The sequence below is a fragment of the Pleurodeles waltl genome, chromosome 8 (genome assembly GCF_031143425.1).
Source record: "Pleurodeles waltl isolate 20211129_DDA chromosome 8, aPleWal1.hap1.20221129, whole genome shotgun sequence".
NCBI classification, from domain to species: Eukaryota; Metazoa; Chordata; class Amphibia; order Caudata; family Salamandridae; genus Pleurodeles; species Pleurodeles waltl.
The window spans coordinates 973,449,089-973,474,051 of record NC_090447.1 but is presented as its reverse complement, the minus strand read 5'-3'; the positions used below and the strand labels follow the sequence as shown (position 1 = coordinate 973,474,051).

At 45.9% G+C, this 24,963-nt stretch overlaps 2 protein-coding genes across 6 annotated transcripts in view; one reads left to right on the top strand and one right to left on the bottom strand.

Moving 5' to 3' along the window:
• Window positions 1-3,911, bottom strand: part of LOC138250391 (RNA-binding protein 26-like) — a 623,852-nt gene extending 619,941 nt beyond the window's left edge. Inside the window, exon 1 of one of the 3 annotated variants that reach the window (XM_069205212.1) lies at window positions 3,371-3,911. In XM_069205212.1, coding sequence (XP_069061313.1) covers window positions 3,371-3,429 — 59 coding nt within the window. In that variant the 5' untranslated portion in view covers window positions 3,430-3,911. The remainder of the gene's footprint in view (window positions 1-3,370) is intronic. The other 2 variants (XM_069205213.1, XM_069205214.1) reach the window with 2 other exon arrangements.
• A 463-nt stretch (window positions 3,912-4,374) lies between these two features.
• LOC138250390 (uncharacterized) overlaps window positions 4,375-24,963 on the top strand; it is a 64,310-nt gene continuing 43,721 nt past the window's right edge. For 2 of the 3 annotated variants that reach the window (XM_069205211.1, XM_069205210.1), the window contains exon 1: window positions 4,382-5,670. In XM_069205211.1, the coding sequence (XP_069061312.1) occupies window positions 5,593-5,670 (78 nt within the window). In that variant the 5' untranslated portion in view covers window positions 4,382-5,592. Of the gene's footprint in view, window positions 5,671-24,963 lie in introns of all 3 variants that reach the window. The other variant, XR_011194946.1, reaches the window with a different exon arrangement.

Genomic DNA, 24,963 nt, shown 5'->3' with positions numbered 1-24,963 from the left:
TTTTTAGAAAGTTTCATGAAGATTCAGATGTGCCAAAGTTCTTAGCAAACCAAAAAATGCTTTTGCAGTGGAAAAGTGGTCCTAACCATAACTACCCAGTGGCACCCGCAAATGGATAATATACATATAGTTATCATTACATTGAGAGACCTTTATTAGAAGTTGAAGCTTTTAAAAATTCACTTAGAAATGTTCCTTCCCCCACTCTCCTAATCTGATGACAATCCATTTGTGAACTAAGAGGGAAGTCAGTTGTAATATGTATTTAATATACTGCTTGATCCTTAATATAAATAGAACATTATAGTCTATTAAAAAAAAAAAGACAGTTTTTTGTACAGTGTACATACTGAATATGAAGAAAAAGGAGGGTTGACGAAATAAAGTATGTGCTTTTGATGACACAATTTAGTTGGGTGGGGAAATATCCTGTCGTTGGGCAGAAGAGTAGCTTCACTGATGGTTGGGGAATAAAACAACCATTAACTATTGGTTTCTTTTATCGAGGAAAGTTGTTTAAAATAGCAGGCATTGCATGCCTCCTGAAATTTCACAGGAAAATTGTGTTTTGGTAAGTCATTAACAGCTGGGGTGGGTTCTATTTAGCAGTGTAATTACAATCCACTCCAAAAGCCTATTGCCTTCAGCATGTGCTTTTCACAGTAGGTAAATCAGGCCTATTGGCTATGTCATAACATTTTATAATAAACAGATCAAACCTACGACATCTGACATAACTTTTTTCAACGAACCAACACAGACCTACTTAAGTGAGCATAAGCTTAAAACCATCATGCTTACTGTTATACAGTTACAAATATGTGCACCATTACCTTTGGGAAAACAATACACAGACCTTCTCCCAAGGGCATTACAAGGATTATCACAGCCAGGACCCTAAAAATAAACATGCCCACTCACTATGACGAGTCATATTTTATCAGGGTGAACAGGGCCTTCTCACCCATTCTGGTGAAAAGCTTGAAATGGCAAAAAAAAAAACTGGTATTCTGTTCATTCAGAAAGTCAATGAACAATAATAAGATTCTTTAAATCTTGTTTTTATGTTATCATATTTGCTATGCATTTATAGATAGAGGTCAAATGTCAGCTTTTGTCTTCATACAAATTGCTGCTTATTTTATCCTGGAGAATGGTTTACACTTTTCTTTCTCCGACTAAAAAGTTAGAGGATTTTGTAAAGTAAATTGTCTGACAATCATCGTGAAACGAAAGGCTGTAAGATGTCAGTTATTTTTTTTTCTAACACAACATATGTAAATAAGTTGTAAATGAACCGTACAAATATTTCAAAATGTATCATGATTTGGAAAGGCACTTTATTTGTAATTTAGACGTGCAGTGGAAACAAAGTTCAATAGGAGCAAAAATCACAACACTTTACATGGTGATGTAGAGATTTCCTAACATTATTGTTAGCATGCAATTTAGTTATACCTGTAAAACTACATGTCAAACGGGAATTTTTCGCCATTTAATTGGAAAATGCGCCGATTGTAAATGACTACTGCATTATGTTTCAGTAACACATTTATTAACCGTGGAGGTTTTTAAAACATGGGCTGAAAAACATTCCTGCTCCCGCTCTGACGACAATGCTGTTAGTGAACAAAGAGGCAAGTCAGGGGTCATGTGTACCCTGTACAAGGGCTAGATATGCATTACTCCTGAAGATTAGCCTATTATATCATAGCAGAGGTTTTTTTGTAGAGCAGACAAGCTAAAGTCGCTTATTTTAAGATGCTCTTGTATGTGATATTTAAGAAAAAGACAGCTCTGTGAAGTAAAACATTTGCCAGGATCACACAATTTGGGACCGGTTTATGGGTAAGAGCACATTAGTTAGGTTAAATAGATTACAGAAGTACTTGACTTTGATGATTTTTCAGGGCCTGGAAGTGAAAAGCTTTTTCCCTCAAGGTTTGTCAAAAGGGATGACCAACAACAAATTACTGGCCTACTATATAGTATCTGTGAGATTTCATTTATCAAAACACCTCTCTGTAGCCTGTAACTGTGAGATAACAAGCAATCATGAAAGATCTACTGGCTTTAACTGCTTTTCACAAAAATAAAAACAGGCCTACTGCCTTTGTCACCACTTCGTATAATGACGCAGATCTATCAGGTCTATCGCACTGGACACAACTTTGCCCTGTAAATCAATGAGACATTAAAAGCCCTATGGAATTTATAAGTGGCTTGCCATCATAACCAAATCAAGCTCCTGTATGGAGTGTAAACTTTGCCACAAGGCAACTATCTGGCATACAGTTGTAAAATTTAAAAATGTATACAAAATTACATTTGCCAAAATGAAACAATCTGCCAAAATAGCCAAAAAAGGATTATCACTGTGACAATCTTCGAGTCCCAGGGGTTGTGAGAAGGTGTAAGCAAAACTAAAACCCTTGCCTGCTACAGTAGTATGTGAGATTACATCGAATATTATACCTCTCTGCAGGGTGTAATAAAGAGTAATACACCCATAGAGACACCTACAGATCTTAGCATGCTTTTTACAATAAATAAGGTTTTACAACCTTCATCTGAGCGCTTCATACTAAACAGATAAGATTGATAGTGTTGATGTCGGCATGCCGTCATAAACAACTTAATCCAGCTGTGCATAAGAATTCAGACAAAGCAAAAAGTGCAATACGAACACCCTTTTCCAGGAGAAAAAAGCACGTGCTCTGCCCAATCAAATATTGTACTCGACTTCACCAACATATACTCGAAGCCTAAGTCTCTCTATTATTAGTACTTCTGAAAGCTTTTTCTGTTGCTCGTATAAAGTCGAAAATGGAAGGGGAGGGGGTATGTGTAAACGTCACTATGTGTATTGTGACAAAGTTTCGCAACATTTCGTTTTTATGCGCAGGTAGCAGTCCATTGCATCTTAACTGTCTAGAAAGTGACAGGATGACCTCCCAATTCACAACTCAGCAATTCACTCGAGAAAGTGTTACAGTAAGTGTGCGGCAGTAAGTAAGCCTGCTAGTTAAATAGGCAAAACGTCGACATCTGTCACACTATGAAATATAAGAAAACGCATCTCATCACGATTAACTCAAGCGAGAAATAAACAACGTCTGTGTACTTTATACCGCCTGACAATCTCTCTCGGCCGATTAGGTGTACACCACATGTAGCAGAGTGTCAGTGAGGATCGTATGAAGCAGACAGGAGTAACTGTCATCATTAGGAGGAATCAACCCCAGATTGCCAAATAACCTCAGAGGGCACCAGTTTTTCTAACGTAACCTCCACACACCCCCATAGCTATTCCCGAACACTGTGTGAACCCTCTTCAGACTCCCCAACCACCACCCCATCCTTCACTTACATTGGTTCCAGGGTACGGGTAAGCCATTCTCTCAGAGCCTCGAAGTTCTCGATGTTCATTTTCACGTCCCCTGGGGGCTCCTCCACTTCTTCCTCTACTGAGGGGGCGGGTGGAGCCCCCTGCTGCTCCCCCGTCGCCCCCCTGGGGTCAGTCAATGGTCCTTCGGCTTTAGAACGCCCCCCTCTAGACTTTCGCCCTCCACCAGCACGGCCCCGGCGCGGCGGCCGGGTAAGGGCCAGGCTCCCGGAGGTGGGGGCGGCGGGGTTCAGGGTGGCGCTAGGTGGGGGATCCGTGCGCGCAAAAACAAGGTACCCGAAAGGCTATGGTCAGAAGCACAGGGCTAAATCAGTTACCACAGCGGACCCAGAGCCGCTCCACAAAATAGAAAGGGAGATTTCGAGCAAGACAGTCCGGTGGTAGCGCGCTCCAGTAGCTGCCTCTCTCTGACCACCGGCTCACAATCGCCACACCGCTCAGTACAGAGTACCGATAACAACATAGGGAAAAGGTGCGCGAGGCGCGCGCTCACACGTCGGGGGACACGAAGGTAGAAATGGAAAAAATACCAACACCACCGAGGCCACTTAGCGCAGTCCAAGAGGTTCAAGCTGGAGGCCATCTTGAATACTAGCATTTTACTGCTTACTTAAAAGTCGCCTTTGAAAATAAAACTGTTTTTCCCCCCCACGCACAATCTCAACATGCATATCAAATAAAGTATAAAATGACACGTATTCGCCCACTAAAAAAATTGACAGCTCAAGAATGTAAATAACAAATCGAGTGCTAGTTTAACTTAAAGTTTTATTCATGCATTAAATTAAATCGTAGTTTAACTTCAGTCACTTTTTAATAGTATTCTATTCAAGTACATCTACATATCTTAAAAACACATTTAGAATTACTACAATCAGACATGGCTGACACGGAAAAACATATCCGACTGACAAACGCTGTCCTATCTCTGTCTCTACAAATAGCGACAGAGTTCTCCCGTTCATTCTGAGCGACATGACGCGGACCAGCAGGCTTCTACTCAAGAAGGACTCACCTGAAACCAAACATAGAAGTAGGACATAGAGCGTGCGCAAAACCAGAACAGCCTATTTTTCCAAACTATCCGAAGGGAAAGTTTCTATTCTATTAAGGGCAATGAGGCCAGAATAAAAAATGCTGTAGCTGAGGCGTTAAGAATTTTCAAACACAATTGCAGCTTATAGAAGGAGTGCAAACCATCCAGCATGGCAACAGCTACACCCAACACTGTGTGATTTGGAAAGCTTCATGCCTGTAGACATTGATGAACTTGCCTCGAGTTGTGACGTGCGTGGTGTGTTAACTTTTCAGGCTCCCTTGTGAAGTGTCCTCCCCAGCCAGGGTACCTGTCAATGACTACGCCACACATGGAGTTGAATATTAAACGTCTTTATTCTTCTCTGTGTACCTGTTTTTTTATTTTTATTATTTGCAATTTTATAGAGAGTGAACATGGCCCAAAGGCATCAGAGCACTTTACAGGATACAGAGTTACAGAGGGTCTCATTAATAGTTGTTAAGCTCAAATTTTTACATCAGTGGCCCTTTATAGCTAATTTATTCACTCTGGGACTCGTTTTAGGCCAATGAATCTTTTGACCCTGATTGAAAACACCTTAGGACGAGATAACTGATCAACATGTCAATTAATATGTCAGTACCGTCATCAATATTCACCATTACAAGACAATTCTGATTAATCAATTACATTAATAAGACTCAGAATCCACCATGACCTTTCAGTCATGAATAACCACACCAGATTGGTAAAATTTGAGATATTTATTCCCTATTGGTTACAATTCTAATAGCAAGTTTATTAGTCTCAATAGCAAAAAGCTCATCAACATTGTCATAATTTGGCAACTCGAATAAGACTTATCAAAGCAAGAATTATGAACGCTAGAACATAGCACAACGTCAGCATGGATTAACCCCATTAGAGTATTATTAGAGCGTTTTTCAACAAAGCTTAAATTCAGTCATTTCTCTATTTGCGTCTGTGAAGTGAACTCCTTAACTAGCTTCAAATTAGCATTGGCATGTTGGGCTTCATGCAAAACAATTTGGCAACATCAATTTGGAAAAACTTCTAACTAAGGTCTCTGTCAAAAGAAGCAGTTGGTACCTAGAAAGGAAAGGCAAACAGACAATTTCATTTCGTCATTATATAGTTACCCTCCGTAATGGGTCAGCATACAGAGTCAGTCTTCGTCCTCAGGACATCAGTTGATTCTCCATCAGCCAAGATTTCAGCAAGACGGGTAAGAAGGGACACTTCCCTCTTAAGGAGGAAAAGTGTAGAATCGGGCAAGGTAAGGGCGAGGATGGATTGAAGAACCAAACAAAGGGCCAGATGTAGCAAAGGGTTTTTCCCATTCTGTGTCAATGGGAAAATGTGTTCGTACATCTGGACAAAAGTCTCTAGGCAGAGTGACAAAGTGTCTGGGTCATAGCAAATTTCGCAATGGCATCTCTCCTCTGGCTCCTCGGGTCAAAGGTTTTTATCCCTTTTCTGTTGTACAGTCCCCTAATTTCTAATTGGGTGAGGTTGGCACCCCACTGTCTTCATCCAATAGGTTTCCAGTGATTTAATCAAAATTATCACCCCATAGCAGTTCTCACGTAGTTTATTGGTTCTTGTGATTGACATCTCCAATGGGTAGAATGTCCGGTATTATTTCATACTCTCGTGGTCCTTTTCGCATCTCTAGTCAGTGGTTCCATTGTCTGTACTGGTTCAGGCGACCTTGTACCTGTATCTAGTCTACACTGTTGCATTCAGCAAGAATGTTTCCTAGAGCAAGTCGAATTTCATGAGAACGGATCTACTATGGGTACACTCATCTTCTAACTTTTGGAAAAATACAAGTTCATGTCCTTCAGCAAGTCAGCACACTGTACGTTAGGAAAACACATCTAATATGAAACCGGGCATCTAGGCCTCGACTCATGCTAACTAAGGCCTAATGATTTATTAGCAGATCTTTAACATGTAACCCTTAATATTAGTATAAAATCATACATCAACTTCCCATTAGTTCATTATTTATCAATCTCATTAGTCGTCGTATACATTGGCGGCCACTCCCCGTGGGCACATTTCAAGCGTACGTTTAGCAGAAACAACATTAATACATTTTCTATGCAGCATTATTATGCATTAGTTCATAAACAGTTCATGTTAATTTTGAGTATAAGAGCTATGCTCCCTCATATGAATACAGGAGTTAACACAAGAGACAGTTACAACAATAGAGCAGAGTGCATGAACAGTTAAACTAAGGCAGATTAGGAGGCAGTGGAGAAAGTAGATGACTTAACCACAATGTCTGTCAAATGCGAGGATCTTGAGATCCTTTTTGAAGGTTGCTAGGCAGGAGGTTAGACAGAGTGAGGGAAGCAGAGAGTTCCAGATTCTAGTGGCACTACCAGAAAAGGACTGGTTCATGTATCATTCTCGTCTGAAGGAGGAGGGTTCCAGGAGCAGGGATCGGGCATTACTGGAACCCCTATTTGCACTGGAGATTTCCAGTTTCTCAGTTAGATAGCAGGGTGAGGCGGAGTGCAGTGTAATACAAGTGATTTTTAATTGGGCCTGCGCCCTCAATGGGGAGCTATTGGAGGATTAGAAGGCCAGGGGAAATTAGGTCATATTTCTCGAGACCTAAGACAAAGCTTGCTGCAGCATATATTGTTGCTCTCAGTGGACCTAAGCCTAAGTAAATTTTGTGAATACCTGAGAGAAGAGCAATTCCATAGCCTGGTCTAGAGAGAACAAGAGACTGCACCACTGTTTTGAGGTCTTGTTCCGGAATCAATTGTTTGATGCCCCAAAGTAGTCTAAGTTGGTGTCGTGCACTGTTGGCCATTACTGCTATGTGGTTGGGAAGATTGAGACGATTATCAAGGGTGATACCGGAAGATCTAGCGTTTGTGACTGGTGGGAAAGTTGGCCATCCACTCTTGAACTGGAGTTTTTGCTTTTGTGAGAGCAGAGATTTTAGTGATTAAATTTATAATTAGTAATGTATTGATCTTGATGAACTAATGTGTGATTTTTCTAATGAATGCTAACAAAACAGGTAAATGGCCACCATAATCCATTTTGTTTTCTACTTAGCCTAACTTTAGCTAAATAATGCAGATGTTTTTCATTGCTCAATGCTTATTCGAAAAGAGTGTGTTTAATAGTTTATAGACGTGTAAACAGCTACCCCTGGTGGAATTTTGTGTTATGCCTTATAAGGTCAGATTTATTAGGTCATTGCCAGAGTTTGACTGTCCTATTGTTTAGAAAATGTCACTAACGTGTGGTTTCTTCCTTGAGGATGGAAGTAGATACAACATTGTTAGACGTTTCTTCCTGAACCTGAGATTTTGACGAGATGGAACAATGGAGCCACAGATGAGACGGAAGAGAAAAATAAATTGTTATAAATTGTGTTTAGCTAATGATTTCATCAATGGAGAGATGGAAAATTAAAACTTAGTGTACTATGAATGTGTAACTTTTAGTTATCTAACAGTAGTTTTATAGGCTGAATGTGCAACACCCCATGTCCTGACCAATCATGACCTTTGTGAAAATTAATATAACGTTCTGTCACTCGTTCTTTGGGTGAGACTTGAGAAATTTTAGGAGACTTTAATTTAGATTAATGAGGGAGTTTTGCAGTGTATGTAGACCTGAGAGATTTTCAGATCGTTCCTACAGATGGTGTCCCCTTGCTGAAGTGATTCCTGTTGTTATTCATAGATCTTATGGGTAATGTATAAATTGTGAATTGTTATATGTCTCTTTTGTTTTACAGGTACCAGCTGCAATTTGTGAATTATTTGCGGCACAATAATATTATTTTTGTTATAACCCGAATTAGTATGTTTTTCTAAATTTGTGTTTCTAAAACCTTTACATGAAGCCCAACATGTTAATACTAATTAGTGGTTAGTGAGGTAGTTTGTCTTTATATGCTCATGATTCATACTGATGTTCTTTGATCTATTGCTCCAATGTATATTATTTCACTGGCACAGATTTTGGTGCTGTTAAGTTATGTTATAACTCTCAAGTTGATTCGTTTACTTCCTTTGATTAAACTTATATATATTCTTATTTTGGTTTAAGGTTTTGCTCGCGAACTAATACTACATTGGTTTGGTGTGTTAGTTGTGTAAAAGTCAAGCCGGAAGACTTTGTCAGCATTTCAGGGGTCGCGCTGAGAGGGTGTGTGTATTTCTGTGACGTGAGTTGTGCCGCACTAAGATAGGTTGGTTAGTGAGAAGGGTCGCACACGGATTCGTCTATCAGTCCAACATTTGTATAGTGCAATTGTAAAGCAAGAACGCTAAAGAGGATTGTGGGATTGTAGTCAATCTTTCAGTTGTTTTGTTTGTTTGAAATACATTTTGTAAATCACTTCTTGAGTAAATTGTTTTTGAACAGATTTTGTTGAAAATGAAGTTTTTCAAAGTTTTAAGAAGTCCCTTTAGAGGTGATGAGTATATTCTGGCAAGAGAGGGAGAAATTTGTCTGCCAGAAAATACTCCGGCATATATCATGATTGAGGAGAAGGGTACGGGAGCGTGCCTCTGGTTGAAACATTGGGTTAAGATCACAAAGAAAGAAGGTTGCCTGGTGTAAGGAAATGCCTCCTTGGCATGGTTACCCCCTGACTTTTTGCCTTTGCTGATGCTATGTTTTGAATTGAAAGTGTACTGAGGCCTGCTAACCAGGCCCCAGCACCAGTGTTCTTTCCCTAACCTGTACTTTTGATTCCACAATTGGCACACCCTGGCATCCAGGTAAGTCCCTTGTAACTGGTACCTCTGGTACCAAGGGCCCTGATGCCAGGGAAGGTCTCTAAGGGCTGCAGCATGTCTTATGCCACCCTGGAGACCCCTCACTCAGCACAGACACACTGCTTACCAGCTTGTGTGTGCTAGTGAGAACAAAATGAGTAAGTCGACATGGCACTCCCCTCAGGGTGCCATGCCAGCCTCTCACTGCCTATGCAGTATAGGTAAGACACCCCTCTAGCAGGCCTTACAGCCCTAAGGCAGGGTGCACTATACCATAGGTGAGGGCACGAGTGCATGAGCACTGTGCCCCTACAGTGTCTAAGCCAAACCTTAGACATTGTAAGTGCAGGGTAGCCATAAGAGTATATGGTCTGGGAGTCTGTCAAACACGAACTCCACAGCACCATAATGGCTACACTGAAAACTGGGAAGTTTGGTATCAAACTTCTCAGCACAATAAATGCACACTGATGCCAGTGTACATTTTATTGTAAAACACACCCCAGAGGGCACCTTAGAGGTGCCCCCTGAAACTGTATCCAACTATCTATGTAGGCTGACTGGTTCCAGCAGCCTGCCACACTAGAGACATGTTACTGGCCCCATGGGGAGAGTGCCTTTGTCACTCTGAGGCCAGTAACAAAGCCTGCACTGGGTGGAGATGCTAACACCTCCCCCAGGCAGGAGCTGTCACACCTGGCGGTGAGCCTCAAAGGCTCATCCCTTTGTGCCAGCACCGCAGGACACTCCAGCTAGTGGAGTTGCCCGCCCCCTCCGGCCACGGCCCCCACTTTTGGCGGCAAGGCCGGAGAAAATAATGAGAACAACAAGGAGGAGTCACTGGCCAGTCAGGACAGCCCCTAAGGTGTCCTGAGCTGAAGTGACTCTAACTTTTAGAAATCCTCCATCTTGCAGATGGAGGATTCCCCAATAGGATTAGGGATGTGACCCCCCTCCCCTTGGGAGGAGGCACAAAGAGGGTGTACCCACCCTCAGGGCTAGTAGCCATTGGCTACTAACCCCCCAGACCTAAACACGCCCTTAAATTTAGTATTTAAGGGCTTCCCTGAACCTAGGAAAACAGATTCCTGAAACTACAAGAAGAAGAAGACTGCTGAGCTGAAAAACCCCTGCAGAGGAAGAACAGAAGACACCAACTGCTTTGGCCCCAGACTCACCGGCCTGTCTCCTGCCTTCCAAAGAAACCTGCTCCAGCGACGCTTTCCAAGGGACCAGCGACCTCTGAATCCTCCGAGGACTGCCCTGCTTCGAGAAAGACAAGAAACTCCCGAGGACAGCGGCCCTGCTCCAAAAGAACTGCAACTTTGTTTCAAGTAGCAGATTTAAAGACCCCTGCAACTCCCCGCAAGAAGCGTGAGACTTGCAACACTGCACCCGGCGACCCCGACTCGACTGGTGGAGAACCAACACCTCAGGGAGGACCCTCCGGCGACTCCAAGACTGTGAGTAACCAAAGTTGTCCCCCCTGAGCCCCCACAGTGACGCCTGCAGAGGGAATCCCGAGGCTCCCCCTGACCGCGACTGCCTGAACTCCATTTCCCGACGGCTGGAAAAGACCCTGCACCCGCAGCCCCCAGCACCTAAAGGAACGGAACTCCTGTGCAGGAGTGACCCCCAGGAGGCCCTCTCCCTTGCCCAGGTGGTGGCTACCCTGAGGAGCCCCCCCCTTGCCTGCCTGCAACGCTGAAGAGATCCCTTGATCTCTCATAGGAAACCATTGAAAACCCGACGCGTGTTTGCACACTGCACCCGGCCGCCCCCGCGCTGCTGAGGGTGTACTTTTTGTGCTGACTTGTGTCCCCCCCGGTGCCCTACAAAACCCCCCTGGTCTGCCCTCCGAAGACGCGGGTACTTACCTGCTGGCAGACTGGAACCGGGGCACCCCCTTCTCTCCATTATAGCCTATGTGTTTTGGGCACCTCTTTGACCTTTGCACCTGACCGGCCCTGAGCTGCTGGTGTGATAACTTTGGGGTTGCTCTGAACCCCCAACGGTGGGCTACCTTGGACCAAAAACTGAAACCTGTAAGTGACTTACTTACCTGTTAAAACTAACATTACTTTACCTCCCCCAGGAACTGTGAAAATTGCACTAAGTGTCCACTTTTAAAACAGCTTATTGTGTTTTATGTAAAAAGTATACTGTACATGCTAATGTAATGATTCAAAGTTCCTAAAGTACGTACCTGCAATACCTTTCAAATGAGATATTACATGTAGAATTTGAACCTGTGGTTCTTAAAATAAACTAAGAAAATATATTTTTCTATAACAAAACCTATTGGCTGGATTTGTCTCTGAGTGTGTGTTCCTCATTTATTGCCTGTGTGTATGTACAACAAATGCTTAACACTACTCCTTTGATAAGCCTACTGCTCGACCACACTACCACAAAATAGAGCATTAGTATTATCTCTTTTTGCCACTATCTTACCTCTAAGGGGAACCCTTGGACTCTGTGCATACTATTCCTTACTTTGAAATAGTGCATACAGAGCCAACTTCCTACACCTGGCTTTTCCAGAAAATGGTTCTTTTAATTTGAGGATTTTGGAGAATCTGAGGCAGAAAATGTTCAGTTTGAAACCTCCTCCGAGACCAGCTCAGTATGAAGCCTTAGTGATTTGGTTTAGTGATTTGGGAGCTAGTAGCTAAACAGCAACAAGCTTTGAAATTCAAAAGGAGAATGAGGAAAGTAGAAAAGCTGCTAGCAGAAGCTAGGTGGGACGAGGAGCAGGGAGAGTTGAGACTAGCTACCCTACAGGGAATTAGGTTATTTCCTGCAAGAACAAAAGATGATGAGGATGAGTCAAAAGCTGAGAAGAAAAAGGGTTCTTTAGTAAATAATGAATGAAAATTAAAAGATCTGAAGAGAGTGATGTTTAATGATGATGATGAACTGGATGAGGATGAATTCATTTCTGAGATTTTCCTAATCATCCACCACCATATACAGCTCAAGGAGGTCGGGGAACCAGTGAGAGTAGAACCAGTGAGAGTGGAACCAGTGGCAGTTACTGCACCATCCACATCGGGGGTATCACAGAATATCCTGAACAGTGAACAAGTTCGGATGCAGATTAGTTTGAATGATTCATTGAACAATGGATAGCAGTTGGAGATAAACATTCCTGAGACTTATCCAGAAGTTCCGATTGTAAGGATGACTACTAATTTAGTGTTGTCTCGAGGTCAACAAGGACTGAGTTTAATTCAGTAAGAGCCTGTTCAGGTACAGATTACTCAAATAAAGAGCATGAGAACAATGCAAACAAAGAATACTGGATCTCTTCCTAGTCCAGATGCAATTTCAGTACCTATTACAATGGGTCCGCTTATTCCACTATATGTTCAGAGTAATAATAGTGGAGTGAGTTCTTTAGTCCACTTTCAGAATAAAGTTTTGGAAAAATCAACTCCAAGGCCGGAACAAAACCTGAATGAGACCAGGTCTTTATTAGATTTGTCTCCTGTTGGGAATTCTAGGATCATATCCTGCACTAATCAGGAAGAGACTATTGTCTCCACAGCAATGTATGAGTACAGTACAACAGCAAAGCTCGAGTGCACAGTCAAATGAGATTTCTTTAAAGGGTCTATCTACACAAGAAATAACCAAATGGTTAGAAGACCTAAGTAGTTCAAAGACCCTAGAGAAGCAGAATAGGGAAGAAGATTCAATAGACAGAGTAAGATTGTCGATGGAAGGAAACAAGCTTCTTGAAGGGACAATGGGTGTGACAAGACTTGAGTCATATACTGAAGCGCAATTGGGAATCTTGTGTAAGATCATTACAAAAAGGAGCAGGAAAGGTACACCAGAAGTTACAAGAAATAGCAGATGGGTATGACATTGATCTCACAAAATTGAAAAGCCTGAAGAGAAGTTATAGATTAAGGGGGTCATTCCTACCCTGGCGGTCTATGACCGCCAGGGTACGTGACGGAGGAAGCACCGCCAACAGGCTGGCGGTGCTTCCGGGGGCATTCTGACGGCTGCGGTAAAGCCGCGGTCAGAAACGGGAAACCTCCACGCCAGCGCTGCTTGCAGCGCCGCCATGGGGATTCCGACCCCCTTACCGCCATCCTGTTCCTGGCGTTTTTCACCGCCAGGAACAGGATGGCGGTAACAGGTGTCGTGGGGCCCCTGGGGGCCCCTGTACTGCCCATGCCACTGGCATGGGCAGTGCAGGGGCCCCCTAACAGGATCCCATAAAGATTTTCAGTGTCTGCTTTGCAGACACTGAAAATCGCGACGGGTGCCACTGCACCCGTCGCACCCCTTTGACTCCGCCGGCTCCATTCGGAGCCGGCATCCTCGTGGAAGGGGGTTTCCCGCTGGGCGGGCGGGCGGGCGGCCTTCTGGCGGTCGCCCGCCAGCCCAGCGGGAAACTCAGAATGACCGCCGCGGTCTTTTGACCGCGGTACGGTCTTCTGGCGGTTCCCGCTTGGCGGGCGGCGACCGCCGCCCGCCAATCTAGGAATGACCACCTAAATCTTGAAGAAGAAGATTTTGCACACATGAGGTCTGCAGAGATGAAAACACATCTTAGGGAATTACTCAAAAGAGTACAAGTTTGGAGAGCCTTGGACAAATGGGAAGGCATATGGGTCACGAAAAGAGAAAGGCCAAAGAAAGGTGGTGTGGCACAGACAGGAGAACCTGTGAAAATGTTACAGATGAGAGAAACACCAGGAGGGAATTTTGTACATGTACCCTGGAGTAGAAGTGATATCTTACATTTTACGAATTATTACCTGTAAGGAAATGCCTCCTTGGCATGGTTACCCCCTGACTTTTTGCCTTTGCTGATGCTATGTTTTGATTTGAAAGTGTGCTGAGGCCTGCTAACCAGGCCCCAGCACCAGTGTTCTTTCCCTAACCTGTACTTTTGTTTTACACAATTGGCACACCCTGGCATCCAGGTAAGTCCCTTGTAACTGGTACCCCTGGTACCAAGGGCCCTGATGCCAGGGAAGGTCTCTAAGGGCTGCAGCATAGCTTATGCCACCCTGGGGACCCCTCACTCAGCACAGACACACTGCTTGCCAGCTTGTGTGTGCTGGTGAGGACAAAACGAGTAAGTCGACATGGCACTCCCCTCAGGGTGCCCTGCCAACCTCACACTGCCTATGCAGTATAGATAAGTCACCCCTCTAGCAGGCCTTACAGCCCTAAGGCAGGGTGCAGTATACCATAGGTGAGGGCACAAGTGCATGAGCACTGTGCCCCTACAGTGTCTAAGCAAAACCTTAGACATTGTAAGTGCAGGGTTGCCATAAGAGTATATGGTCTGGGAGTCTGTGAAACACGAACTCCACAGCACCATAATGGCTACACTGAAAACTGGGAAGTTTAGTATCAAACTTCTCAGCACAATAAATGCACACTGATGCCAGTGTACATTTTATTGTGAAATACACCCCAGAGGGCACCTTAGAGGTGCCCCCTGAAACCTTAACCAACTACCCGTGTAGGCTGACTGGTTTTAGCAGCCTGCCACACTCGAGACATGTTGCTGGCCACATGGGGAGAGTGCCTTTGTCACTCTGTGGCCAGTAACACAGCCTGCACTGGGTGGAGATGCTATCACCTCCCCCAGGCAGGAGCTGTAACACCTGGCGGTGAGCCTCAAAGGCTCACCCCCTTTGTTCCAGCACCACAGGGCACTCCAGCTAGTGGAGTTGCCCGCCCCCTCCAGCCACGGCCCCACTTTTGGCGGCAAGGCCGGAGGAATTAATGAGAAAAACAAGGAGGAGTCACTGGCCAGTCAGGACAGCCCCTAAGGTGTCCTGAGCTGAAGCGACTCTAACTTTTAGAAATCCTCCATCTTGCATATGGAGGATTCCCCCAATAGGGATAGGAATGTGACCCCCTCCCCTTGGGAGGAGGCACAAAGAGGGTGTACCCACCCTCAGGGCTAGTAGCCATTGGCTACTAACCCCCCAGACCTAAACACGCCCTTAAATTTAGTATTTAAGGGCTCCCCTGAACCTAAGAATTTAGATTCCTGCAACTTACAGAAGAAGAGGACTGCTGAGCTGAAAACCCCTGCAGAAGAAGAAAGAAGACACCAACTGCATTGGCCCCAGTCCTACCGGCCTGTCTCCTGCCTTCAGAAGAAAACTGCTCCAGCGACGCTTTCCCTGGGACCAGCGACCTCTGAATCCTCAGAGGACTGCCCTGCTTCCAAGAGACCAAGAAACTCCCGAGAACAGCGGCCCTGTTCAACAAAGACTGCAACTTTGTATCCAGAGGAGCAGATTTAAAGACCCCTGCAATCCCCGCAAGAAGCGTGAGACTTGCAACACTGCACCCGGCGACCCCGACTCGACTGGTGGAGAACCAACACCTCAGGGAGGACCCTCCGGCGACTCCGAGACTGTGAGTAACCAAAGTTGTCCCCCCTGAGCCCCCACAGCGACGCCTGCAGAGGGAATCCCGAGGCTCCCCCTGACCACGACTGCCTGACTCTAAAATCCCGACGGCTGGAAAAGACCCTGCACCCGCAGCCCCCAGCACCTGAAGGATCGGAACTCCAGTGCAGGAGTGACCCCCAGGAGGCCCTCTCCCTTGCCCAGGTGGTGGCTACCCCGAGGAGCCCCCCCCTTGCCTGCCTGCACCGCTGAAGAGACCCCTTGGCCTCTCATTGAAATCCATTGGAAACCTGACGCGTGTTTGCACACTGCACCCGGCCGCCCCAGTGCCGCTGAGGGTGTACTTTTTGTGTGAGCTTGTGTCCCCCCCGGTGCCCTACAAAACCCCCCTGGTCTGCCCTCCGAAGATGCGGGTACTTACCTGCTGGCAGACTGGAACCGGGGCACCCCCTTCTCTCCATTGAAGCCTATGCGTTTTGGGCACCACTTTGAACTCTGCACCTGACCGGCCCTGAGCTGCTGGTGTGGTAACTTTGGGGTTGCTCTGAACCCCCAACGGTGGGCTACCTTGGACCCCAATTTGAACCCATAGGTGGTTTACTTACCTGCAAGAACTAACATTACTTTACCTCCCCTAGGAACTGTGAAAATTGCCCTGTGTCCACTTTTAAAACAGCTAAATGTGTTTTATGTAAAAAGTATATATGCTATTGTGATTATTCAAAGTTCCTAAAGTACTTACCTGCAATACCTTTCAAATGGGATATTACATGTAGAATTTGAACCTGTGGTTCTTAAAATAAACTAAGAAAAGATATTTTTCTATAACAAAAACCTATTGGCCTGGAATTGTTTCTGAGTGTGTGTTCCTCATTTATTGCCTGTGTGTATGTACAACAAATGCTTAACACTACTCCGTTGATAAGCCTACTGCTCGACCACACTACCACAAAATAGAGCATTGGTATTATCTCTTTTTGCCACTATCTTACCTCTAAGGGGAACCCTTGGACTCTGTGCATACTATTCCTTACTTTGAAATAGTGCATACAGAGTCAACTTCCTACATTGGTGGATCAGCGGTGGGGTACAAGACTTTGCATTTGCTGGACTACTCAGCCAATACCTGATCACAAGACAAACTCCCAAAATTGTCATTAAAAATAGATTTTTGCAATTTGAGCTATTTTTCTAAATTCTTAAAAGTCCTGCTAGGGCCTTGTGTTAGTCCCTGTTTAGCATTTCCTTTTAGAGTTTAAAAGTTGTGAAGGTTTGAATTAGAACCTAGAACTAGTTTTAGATTCTTAAAAAGTATTCCAACTTTTAGAAGCATAGGGCCTGATTCTAACTTTGGAGGACGGTGTTAAACCGTCCCAAAAGTGGCGGATATACCACCTACCGTATTACGAGTTCCATAGGATATAATGGACTCGTAATACGGTAGGTGGTATATCCGCCACTTTTGGGACGGTTTAACACCGTCCTCCAAAGTTAGAATCAGGCCCATAATGTCTAGTACAGAGATGAATGTGGTGGAACTCGACACCACCCCTTACCTCCATCTTAAGATGAGGGAGCTAAGGTCACTCTGTAAAATAAAGAAAATAACAATGGGCCCCAGACCTTCCAAACTACAGCTCCAGGAGCTTTTGGCAGAGTTTGAAAAGGCCAACCCCTCTGAGGATGGCAACACAGAGGATGAAGATAGTGACTTGGAGGAAAATTCCCCCCTACCAGTCCTAACTAGGGAGAACAGGGCCTCTCAAGCCCTGTCTCCAAATATAGTAGTCAGAGATGCTGCTTCCCTCACAGGAGGGACCAACATCTCTGAAATCACTGAGGATAACTCCAGTGAAGAGGACATCCAGCTAGCCAGGATGGCCAAAAGATTGGCTTTGGAAAGACAGATCCTAGCCTTAGAAAGGGAAAGACAAGAGATGGGCCTAGGACCCATCAATGGTGGCAGCAACATAACTAGGGTCAGAGATTCTCCTGACATGTTGAAAATCCCTAAAGGGATTGTAACTAAATATGAAGATGGTGATGACATCACCAAATGGTTCACAGCTTTTGAGAGGGCTTGTGTAACCGGAAAAGTGAACAAATCTCACTGGGGTGCTCTCCTTTGGGAAATGTTCACTGGAAAGTGTAGGGATAGACTCCTCACACTCTCTGGAAAAGATGCAGAATCTTATGACCTCATGAAGGGAACCCTGATTGAGGGCTTTGGATTCTCCACTGAGGAGTATAGAATTAGATTCAGGGGGGCTCAAAAAACCTCGAGCCAGACCTGGGTTGATTTTGTGGACTAAGTAAAAACACTGGATGGTTGGATTCAAGGCAGTGGTGTTAATAATTATGATGGGCTGTACAATTTATTTGTGAAAGAACACCTGTTAAGTAATTGTTCAAATGATAAACTGCATCAGCATCTGGTAGACCTAGGACCAATTTCTCCCCAAGAATTGGGAAAGAAGGCGGACCATTGGGTCAAGACTAGGGTGACCAAGACTACCACAGGGGGTGACCAAAAGAAAGGGGTCACAAAACCTCCCCAGGGGAAGAGTGTTGAGACATCCAAAAACAAAAATAGTAAAGAGTCTTCTTCCGGCCCCCAAAAACCTGCACAGGAGGGTGGGCCCAGAGCCTCTTCACAAAACAATTTTGGGTACAAGGGTAAAAACGTTGATCCCAAAAAGGCCTGGTGTCGTAGCTGTAATCAGCCTGGACACCAAACTGGAGACAAGGCCTGTCCCAAGAAAACTACCACTTCTAACTCCACTCCAGCTAACACTGGAATGGCTAGTCTCCAAGTGGGATCAACAGTGTGCCCAGAGCAAATCAGGTGTCACACTGAAGCGACATTAGTCTCTGAGGGTGGGGTGGATTTAGCCTCACTGGCTGCCTGGCCTCCTAACATGCAAAAATACAGGCAACAGCTCTTAATTAATGGGACAAGTGTAGAAGGCCTGAGGGATACAGGTGCCAGTGTCACTATGGTGACAGAGAAACTGGTTTCCCCTGGTCAATACCTGGCTGGACAAACTTATCCAGTCACCAACGCTAACAATCAGACTAAAGTGCCTCCCATGGCTATGGTAACTTTAGAGTGGGGAGGGGTCAATGGCCTGAAACAGGTGGTGGTCTCCTCAAATATCCCAGTAGACTGTTTGCTTGGAAATGACCTGGAGTCCTCAGCATGGGCTGAGGTAGAACTGAAAACCCATGCAGCCATGCTGGGTATCCCTGAACTGGTGTGTGTCAAGACAAGGGCACAGTGCAAGGCTCAGGGTGAAAAAGTAGAGCTGGAGTCTGGAAAAAGGGCCCAGCCTACCAAGAGAAAAGGAAAGCCAGCTGGGAAACCAGCTGCAACACAACAAAAAGAGAACCTCTCTTCTCAGGAAGAAGTTCTGCCCTCTGAGGGAACTGAGCCTATGGAGTTAGAACCTTATCAGGTTGAGCTCTTAGGCCCAGGGGGACCCTCAAGGGAGCAGTTGTGTAAGGGGCAAGAAACCTGTCCCTCTCTTGAAGGCCTTAGGCAGCAAGCTGCTGAAGAGTCCAATGGCAAGAAAACTGGAACACATAGGGTCTATTGGGAAGATGGGCTCCTGTACACTGAGGCAAGAGATCCCAAACCTGGTGCCACTAGGAGAGTGGTAGTGCCTCAGGCGTTCAGAGAGTTCATACTGACCTTAGCCCATGATATTCCCCTTGCTGGGCATTTGGGACAAACCAAGACGTGGGAGAGACTAGTCAACCACTTCTACTGGCCCAACATGTCCCAGAAAGTTAAGGAGTTTTGTGTCTCCTGTACCACCTGTCAAGCCAGTGGTAAGACAGGTGGACATCCAAAGGCCCCCCTCATTCCACTTCCAGTGGTGGGGTCCCCTTTGAAAGAGTGGGTGTGGACATAGTGGGTCCACTTGAACCTCCGACATCCTCAGGAAACATGTACATCCTAGTAGTAGTGGATCATGCTACTAGGTATCCTGAAGCTATTCCCCTTAGGTCGACTACTGCCCCTGCAGTAGCCAAGGCCCTCATTGGTATCTTTACCAGAGTGGGCTTCCCTAAGGAGGTGGTGTCTGACAGAGGTACCAACTTCATGTCAGCATACCTGAAACACATGTGGAATGAGTGTAGAGTGACTTATAAATTCACTACACCCTATCATCCACAAATTAATGGCCTTGTTGAGAGATTCAACAAGACATTAAAGGGCATGATCATGGGGCTCCCAGAAAAACTCAAAAGGAGATGGGATGTCCTCTTGCCATGTCTGCTTTTCGCTTACAGAGAGGTGCCTCAGAAGGGAGTAGGGTTCTCACCCTTTGAACTTCTGTTTGGCCACCCTGTAAGGGGACCACTAGCTCTTGTGAAAGAAGGCTGGGAGAGACCTCTTCATGAGCCTAAACAAGACATAGTGGACTATGTACTTGGCCTTCGCTCAAGGATGGCAGAGTACATGGAAAAGGCAAGTAAAAACCTTGAGGCCAGCCAACAGCTCCAGAAGTTTTGGTATGACCAAAAGGCTGCACTGGTTGAATTTCAACCAGGGCAGAAAGTCTGGGTTCTGGAGCCTGTGGCTCCCAGGGCACTCCAGGACAGATGGAGTGGCCCTTACCCAGTGCTAGAGAAGAAGAGTCAGGTCACCTACCTGGTGGACCTAGGCACTAGCAGGAGCCCCAAGAGGGTGATCCATGTGAACCGCCTCAAGCTCTTCCATGACAGGGCTGATGTGAATCTGTTGATGGTAACAGATGAGGATCAGGAAGCTGAGAGTGAACCTCTCCCTGATCTTCTCTCATCAAATCCTAAGGATGGCTCAGTTGATGGAGTGATCTATTCAGACACCCTCTCTGACCAACAGTAATCTGATTGTAGGAAGGTCCTGCAACAGTTTGCTGAGCTCTTTTCCCTAACCCCTGGTCAGACACACCTGTGTACCCATGATGTGGACACAGGAGACAGCATGCCTGTCAAAAACAAAATATTCAGACAGTCTGACCAAGTTAAGGAAAGCATCAAGGTGGAAGTCCACAAGATGCTGGAATTGGGAGTAATTGAGCACTCTGACAGCCCCTGGGCTAGCCCAGTGGTCTTAGTCCCCAAACCTCACACCAAAGATGGAAAGAGAGAGATTAGGTTTTGTGTGGACTACAGAGGACTTAATTCTGTCACCAAGAAAGACGCCCATCCCTTTCCTAGAGCTGATAAACTGATAGACAAATTAGGTGCTGCCAAATTGTTAAGTACCTTTGACTTAACAGCAGGGTGCTGGCAAATCAAAATGGCACCTGGAGCAAAAGAAAAGACAGCATTCTCCACACCTGATGGGCATTATCAGTTTACTGTTATGCCCTTTGGTTTAAAGAATGCCCCTGCCACCTTCCAAAGGTTGGTGAATCAAGTCCATGCTGGTTTGGAGTCCTTTAGTGCAGCTTATCTTGATGATATTGCTGTCTTTAGCTCCAGCTGGCAGGATCACCTGGTCCACCTGAAGAAGGTTTTGAAGGCTCTGCAATCAGCAGGCCTCTCTATCAAGGCATCCAAATGCCAGATAGGGCAGGGAACTGTGGTTTACTTGGGACACCTTGTAGGTGGAGGCCAAGTTCAGCCACTCCAGCCTAAGATCCAGACTATTCTGGACTGGGCAGCTCCAAAAACCCAGACTCATGTCAGGGCATTCCTTGGCTTGACTGGGTACTATAGGAGGTTTGTGAAGGGATATGGATCCATAGTGACAACCCTCACAGAACTCACCTCCAAGAAAATGCCCAAGAAGGTAAACTGTACTGTAGAATGCCAACAGGCCTTTGACACCCTGAAACAAGCAATGTGCACAGCACCAGTTCTGAAAGCTCCAGATTACTCCAAGCAGTTCATTGTGCAGACAGATGCCTCTGAACATGGGATAGGGGCAGTTTTGTCCCAAACAAATGATGATGGACTTGACCAGCCTGTTGCTTTCATTAACAGGAGGTTACTCCCCAGGGAGCAGCGGTAGGGTTCCATTGAGAGGGAGGCCTTTGCTGTGGTTTGGTCCCTGAAGAAGCTGAGACCATACCTCTTTGGTACTCACTTTGTAGTTCAAACTGACCACAGACCTCTCAGATGGCTGATGCAAATGAAAGGTGAAAATCCAAAACTGTTGAGGTGGTCCATCTCCCTACAGGGAATGGACTTTATAGTGGAACACAGACCTGGGACTGCCCATTCCAATGCAGATGGCCTTTCCAGGTTCTTCCACTTAGAAAATGAAGACTCTCTTGGGAAAGGTTAGTCTCATCCTCTTTCGTTTGGGGGGGGGGGTTGTGTAAGGAAATGCCTCCTTGGCATGGTTACCCCCTGACTTTTTGCCTTTGCTGATGCTATGTTTTGATTTGAAAGTGTGCTGAGGCCTGCTAACCAGGCCTCAGCACCAGTGTTCTTTCCCTAACCTGTACTTTTGTTTTACACAATTGGCACACCCTGGCATCCAGGTAAGTCCCTTGTAACTGGTACCCCTGGTACCAAGGGCCCTGATGTCAGGGAAGGTCTCTAAGGGCTGCAGCATAGCTTATGCCACCCTGGGGACCCCTCACTCAGCACAGACACACTGCTTGCCAGCTTGTGTGTGCTGGTGAGGACAAAACGAGTAAGTCGACATGGCACTCCCCTCAGGGTGCCCTGCCAACCTCACACTGCCTATGCAGTATAGATAAGTCACCCCTCTAGCAGGCCTTACAGCCCTAAGGCAGGGTGCACTATACCATAGGTGAGGGCACCAGTGCATGAGCACTGTGCCCCTACAGTGTCTAAGCAAAACCTTAGACATTGCAAGTGCAGGGTAGCCATAAGAGTATATAGTCTGGGAGTCTGTCAAACACGAACTCCACAGCACCATAATGGCTACACTGAAAACTGGGAAGTTTGGTATCAAACTTCTCAGCACAATAAATGCACACTGATGCCAGTGTACATTTTATTGTGAAATACACCCCAGAGGGCACCTTAGAGGTGCCCCCTGAAACCTTAACCAACTACCCGTGTAGGCTGACTGGTTTTAGCAGCCTGCCACACTCGAGACATGTTGCTGGCCACATGGGGAGAGTGCCTTTGTCACTCTGTGGCCAGTAACACAGCCTGCACTGGGTGGAGATGCTATCACCTCCCCCAGGCAGGAGCTGTAACACCTGGCGGTGAGCCTCAAAGGCTCACCCCCTTTGTTCCAGCACCACAGGGCACTCCAGCTAGTGGAGTTGCCCGCCCCCTCCGGCCACAGCCCCACTTTTGGCGGCAAGGCCGGAGGAATTAATGAGAAAAACAAGGAGGAGTCACTGGCCAGTCAGGACAGCCCCTAAGGTGTCCTGAGCTGAAGTGACTCTAACTTTTAGAAATCCTCCATCTTGCAGATGGAGGATTCCCCCAATAGGGATAGGAATGTGACCCCCTCCCCTTGGGAGGAGGCACAAAGAGGGTGTACCCACCCTCAGGGCTAGTAGCCATTGGCTACTAACCCCCCAGACCTAAACACGCCCTTAAATTTAGTATTTAAGGGCTCCCCTGAACCTAAGAATTTAGATTCCTGCAACTTACAGAAGAAGAGGACTGCTGAGCTGAAAACCCCTGCAGAAGAAGAAAGAAGACACCAACTGCTTTGGCCCCAGTCCTACCGGCCTGTCTCCTGCCTTCAGAAGAAAACTGCTCCTGCGACGCTTTCCCTTTGACCAGCGACCTCTGAATCCTCAGAGGACTGCCCTGCTTCCAAGAGACCAAGAAACTCCCGAGAACAGCGGCCCTGTTCAACAAAGACTGCAACTTTGTATCCAGAGGAGCAGATTTAAAGACCCCTGCAATCCCCGCAAGAAGCGTGAGACTTGCAACACTGCACCCGGCGACCCCGACTCGACTGGTGGAGAACCAACACCTCAGGGAGGACCCTCCGGCGACTCAGAGACTGTGAGTAACCAAAGTTGTCCCCCCTGAGCCCCCACAGCAACGCCTGCAGAGGGAATCCCGAGGCTCCCCCTGACCGCGACTGCCTGACTCTAAAAACCCGACGGCTGGAAAAGACCCTGCACCCGCAGCCCCCAGCACCCGAAGGATCGGAACTCCAGTGCAGGAGTGACCCCCAGGAGGCCCTCTCCCTTGCCCAGGTGGTGGCTACCCCTGAGGAGCGCCCCCCCTTGCCTGCCTGCACCGCTGAAGAGACCCCTTGGTCTCTCATTGAAATCCATTGGAAACCCGACGCGTGTTTGCACACTGCACCCGGCCGCCCCAGTGCCGCTGAGGGTGTACTTTTTGTGTGAGCTTGTGTCCCCCCCAGTGCCCTACAAAACCCCCCTGGTCTGCCCTCCGAAGACGTGGGTACTTACCTGCTGGCAGACTGGAACCGGGGCACCCCCTTCTCTCCATTGAAGCCTATGCGTTTTGGGCACCACTTTGAACTCTGCACCTGACCGGCCCTGAGCTGCTGGTGTGGTAACTTTGGGGTTGCTCTGAACCCCCAACGGTGGGCTACCTTGGACCCCAATTTGAACCCCGTAGGTGGTTTACTTACCTGCAAGAACTAACATTACTTTACCTCCCCTAGGAACTGTGAAAATTGCAGTGTGTCCACTTTTAAAACAGCTAAATGTGTTTTATGTAAAAAGTATATAAGCTATTGTGATTATTCATTGTTCCTAAAGTACTTACCTGCAATACCTTTCAAAAGAGATATTACATGTAGAATTTGAACCTGTGGTTCTTAAAATAAACTAAGAAAATATATTTTTCTATAACAAAAACCTATTGGCCTGGAATTGTTTCTGAGTGTTTGTTCCTCATTTATTGCCTGTGTGTATGTACAACAAATGCTTAACACTACTCCTTTGATAAGCCTACTGTTCGACCACACTACCACAAAATAGAGCATTGGTATTATCTCTTTTTGCCACTATCTTACCTCTAAGGGGAACCCTTGGACTCTGTGCATACTATTCCTTACTTTGAAATAGTGCATACAGAGTCAACTTCCTACATTACCTAAGGTTGAAAGAGAAGCCAGTAGAATGGTATCAGCAGACAGATGGATTTATGAAGCTTTCGAAATGTCTGTGGGAAGACCTGAATACACTCTTTGATATTGTTGTTCCAGCAGATTTGTGGATTGAGTGCAAAGGGAGTGTGGATTGGCCAACAAGTGAGCCGCAGAGAGATTTGAAAACAGGTGCACCATCTCCAGAAATAATGAAATATTACTATAAAGTTGTTGAGTTCCAGAAAACAAAAGTTTTGCCAAATAAATGCATAGATAGAACAGCACAGGAAGCAAAAGAATCAATTCATGCATATTATGAAAGGTTGTTGGCATTTAGACATTTCAGTGGTACA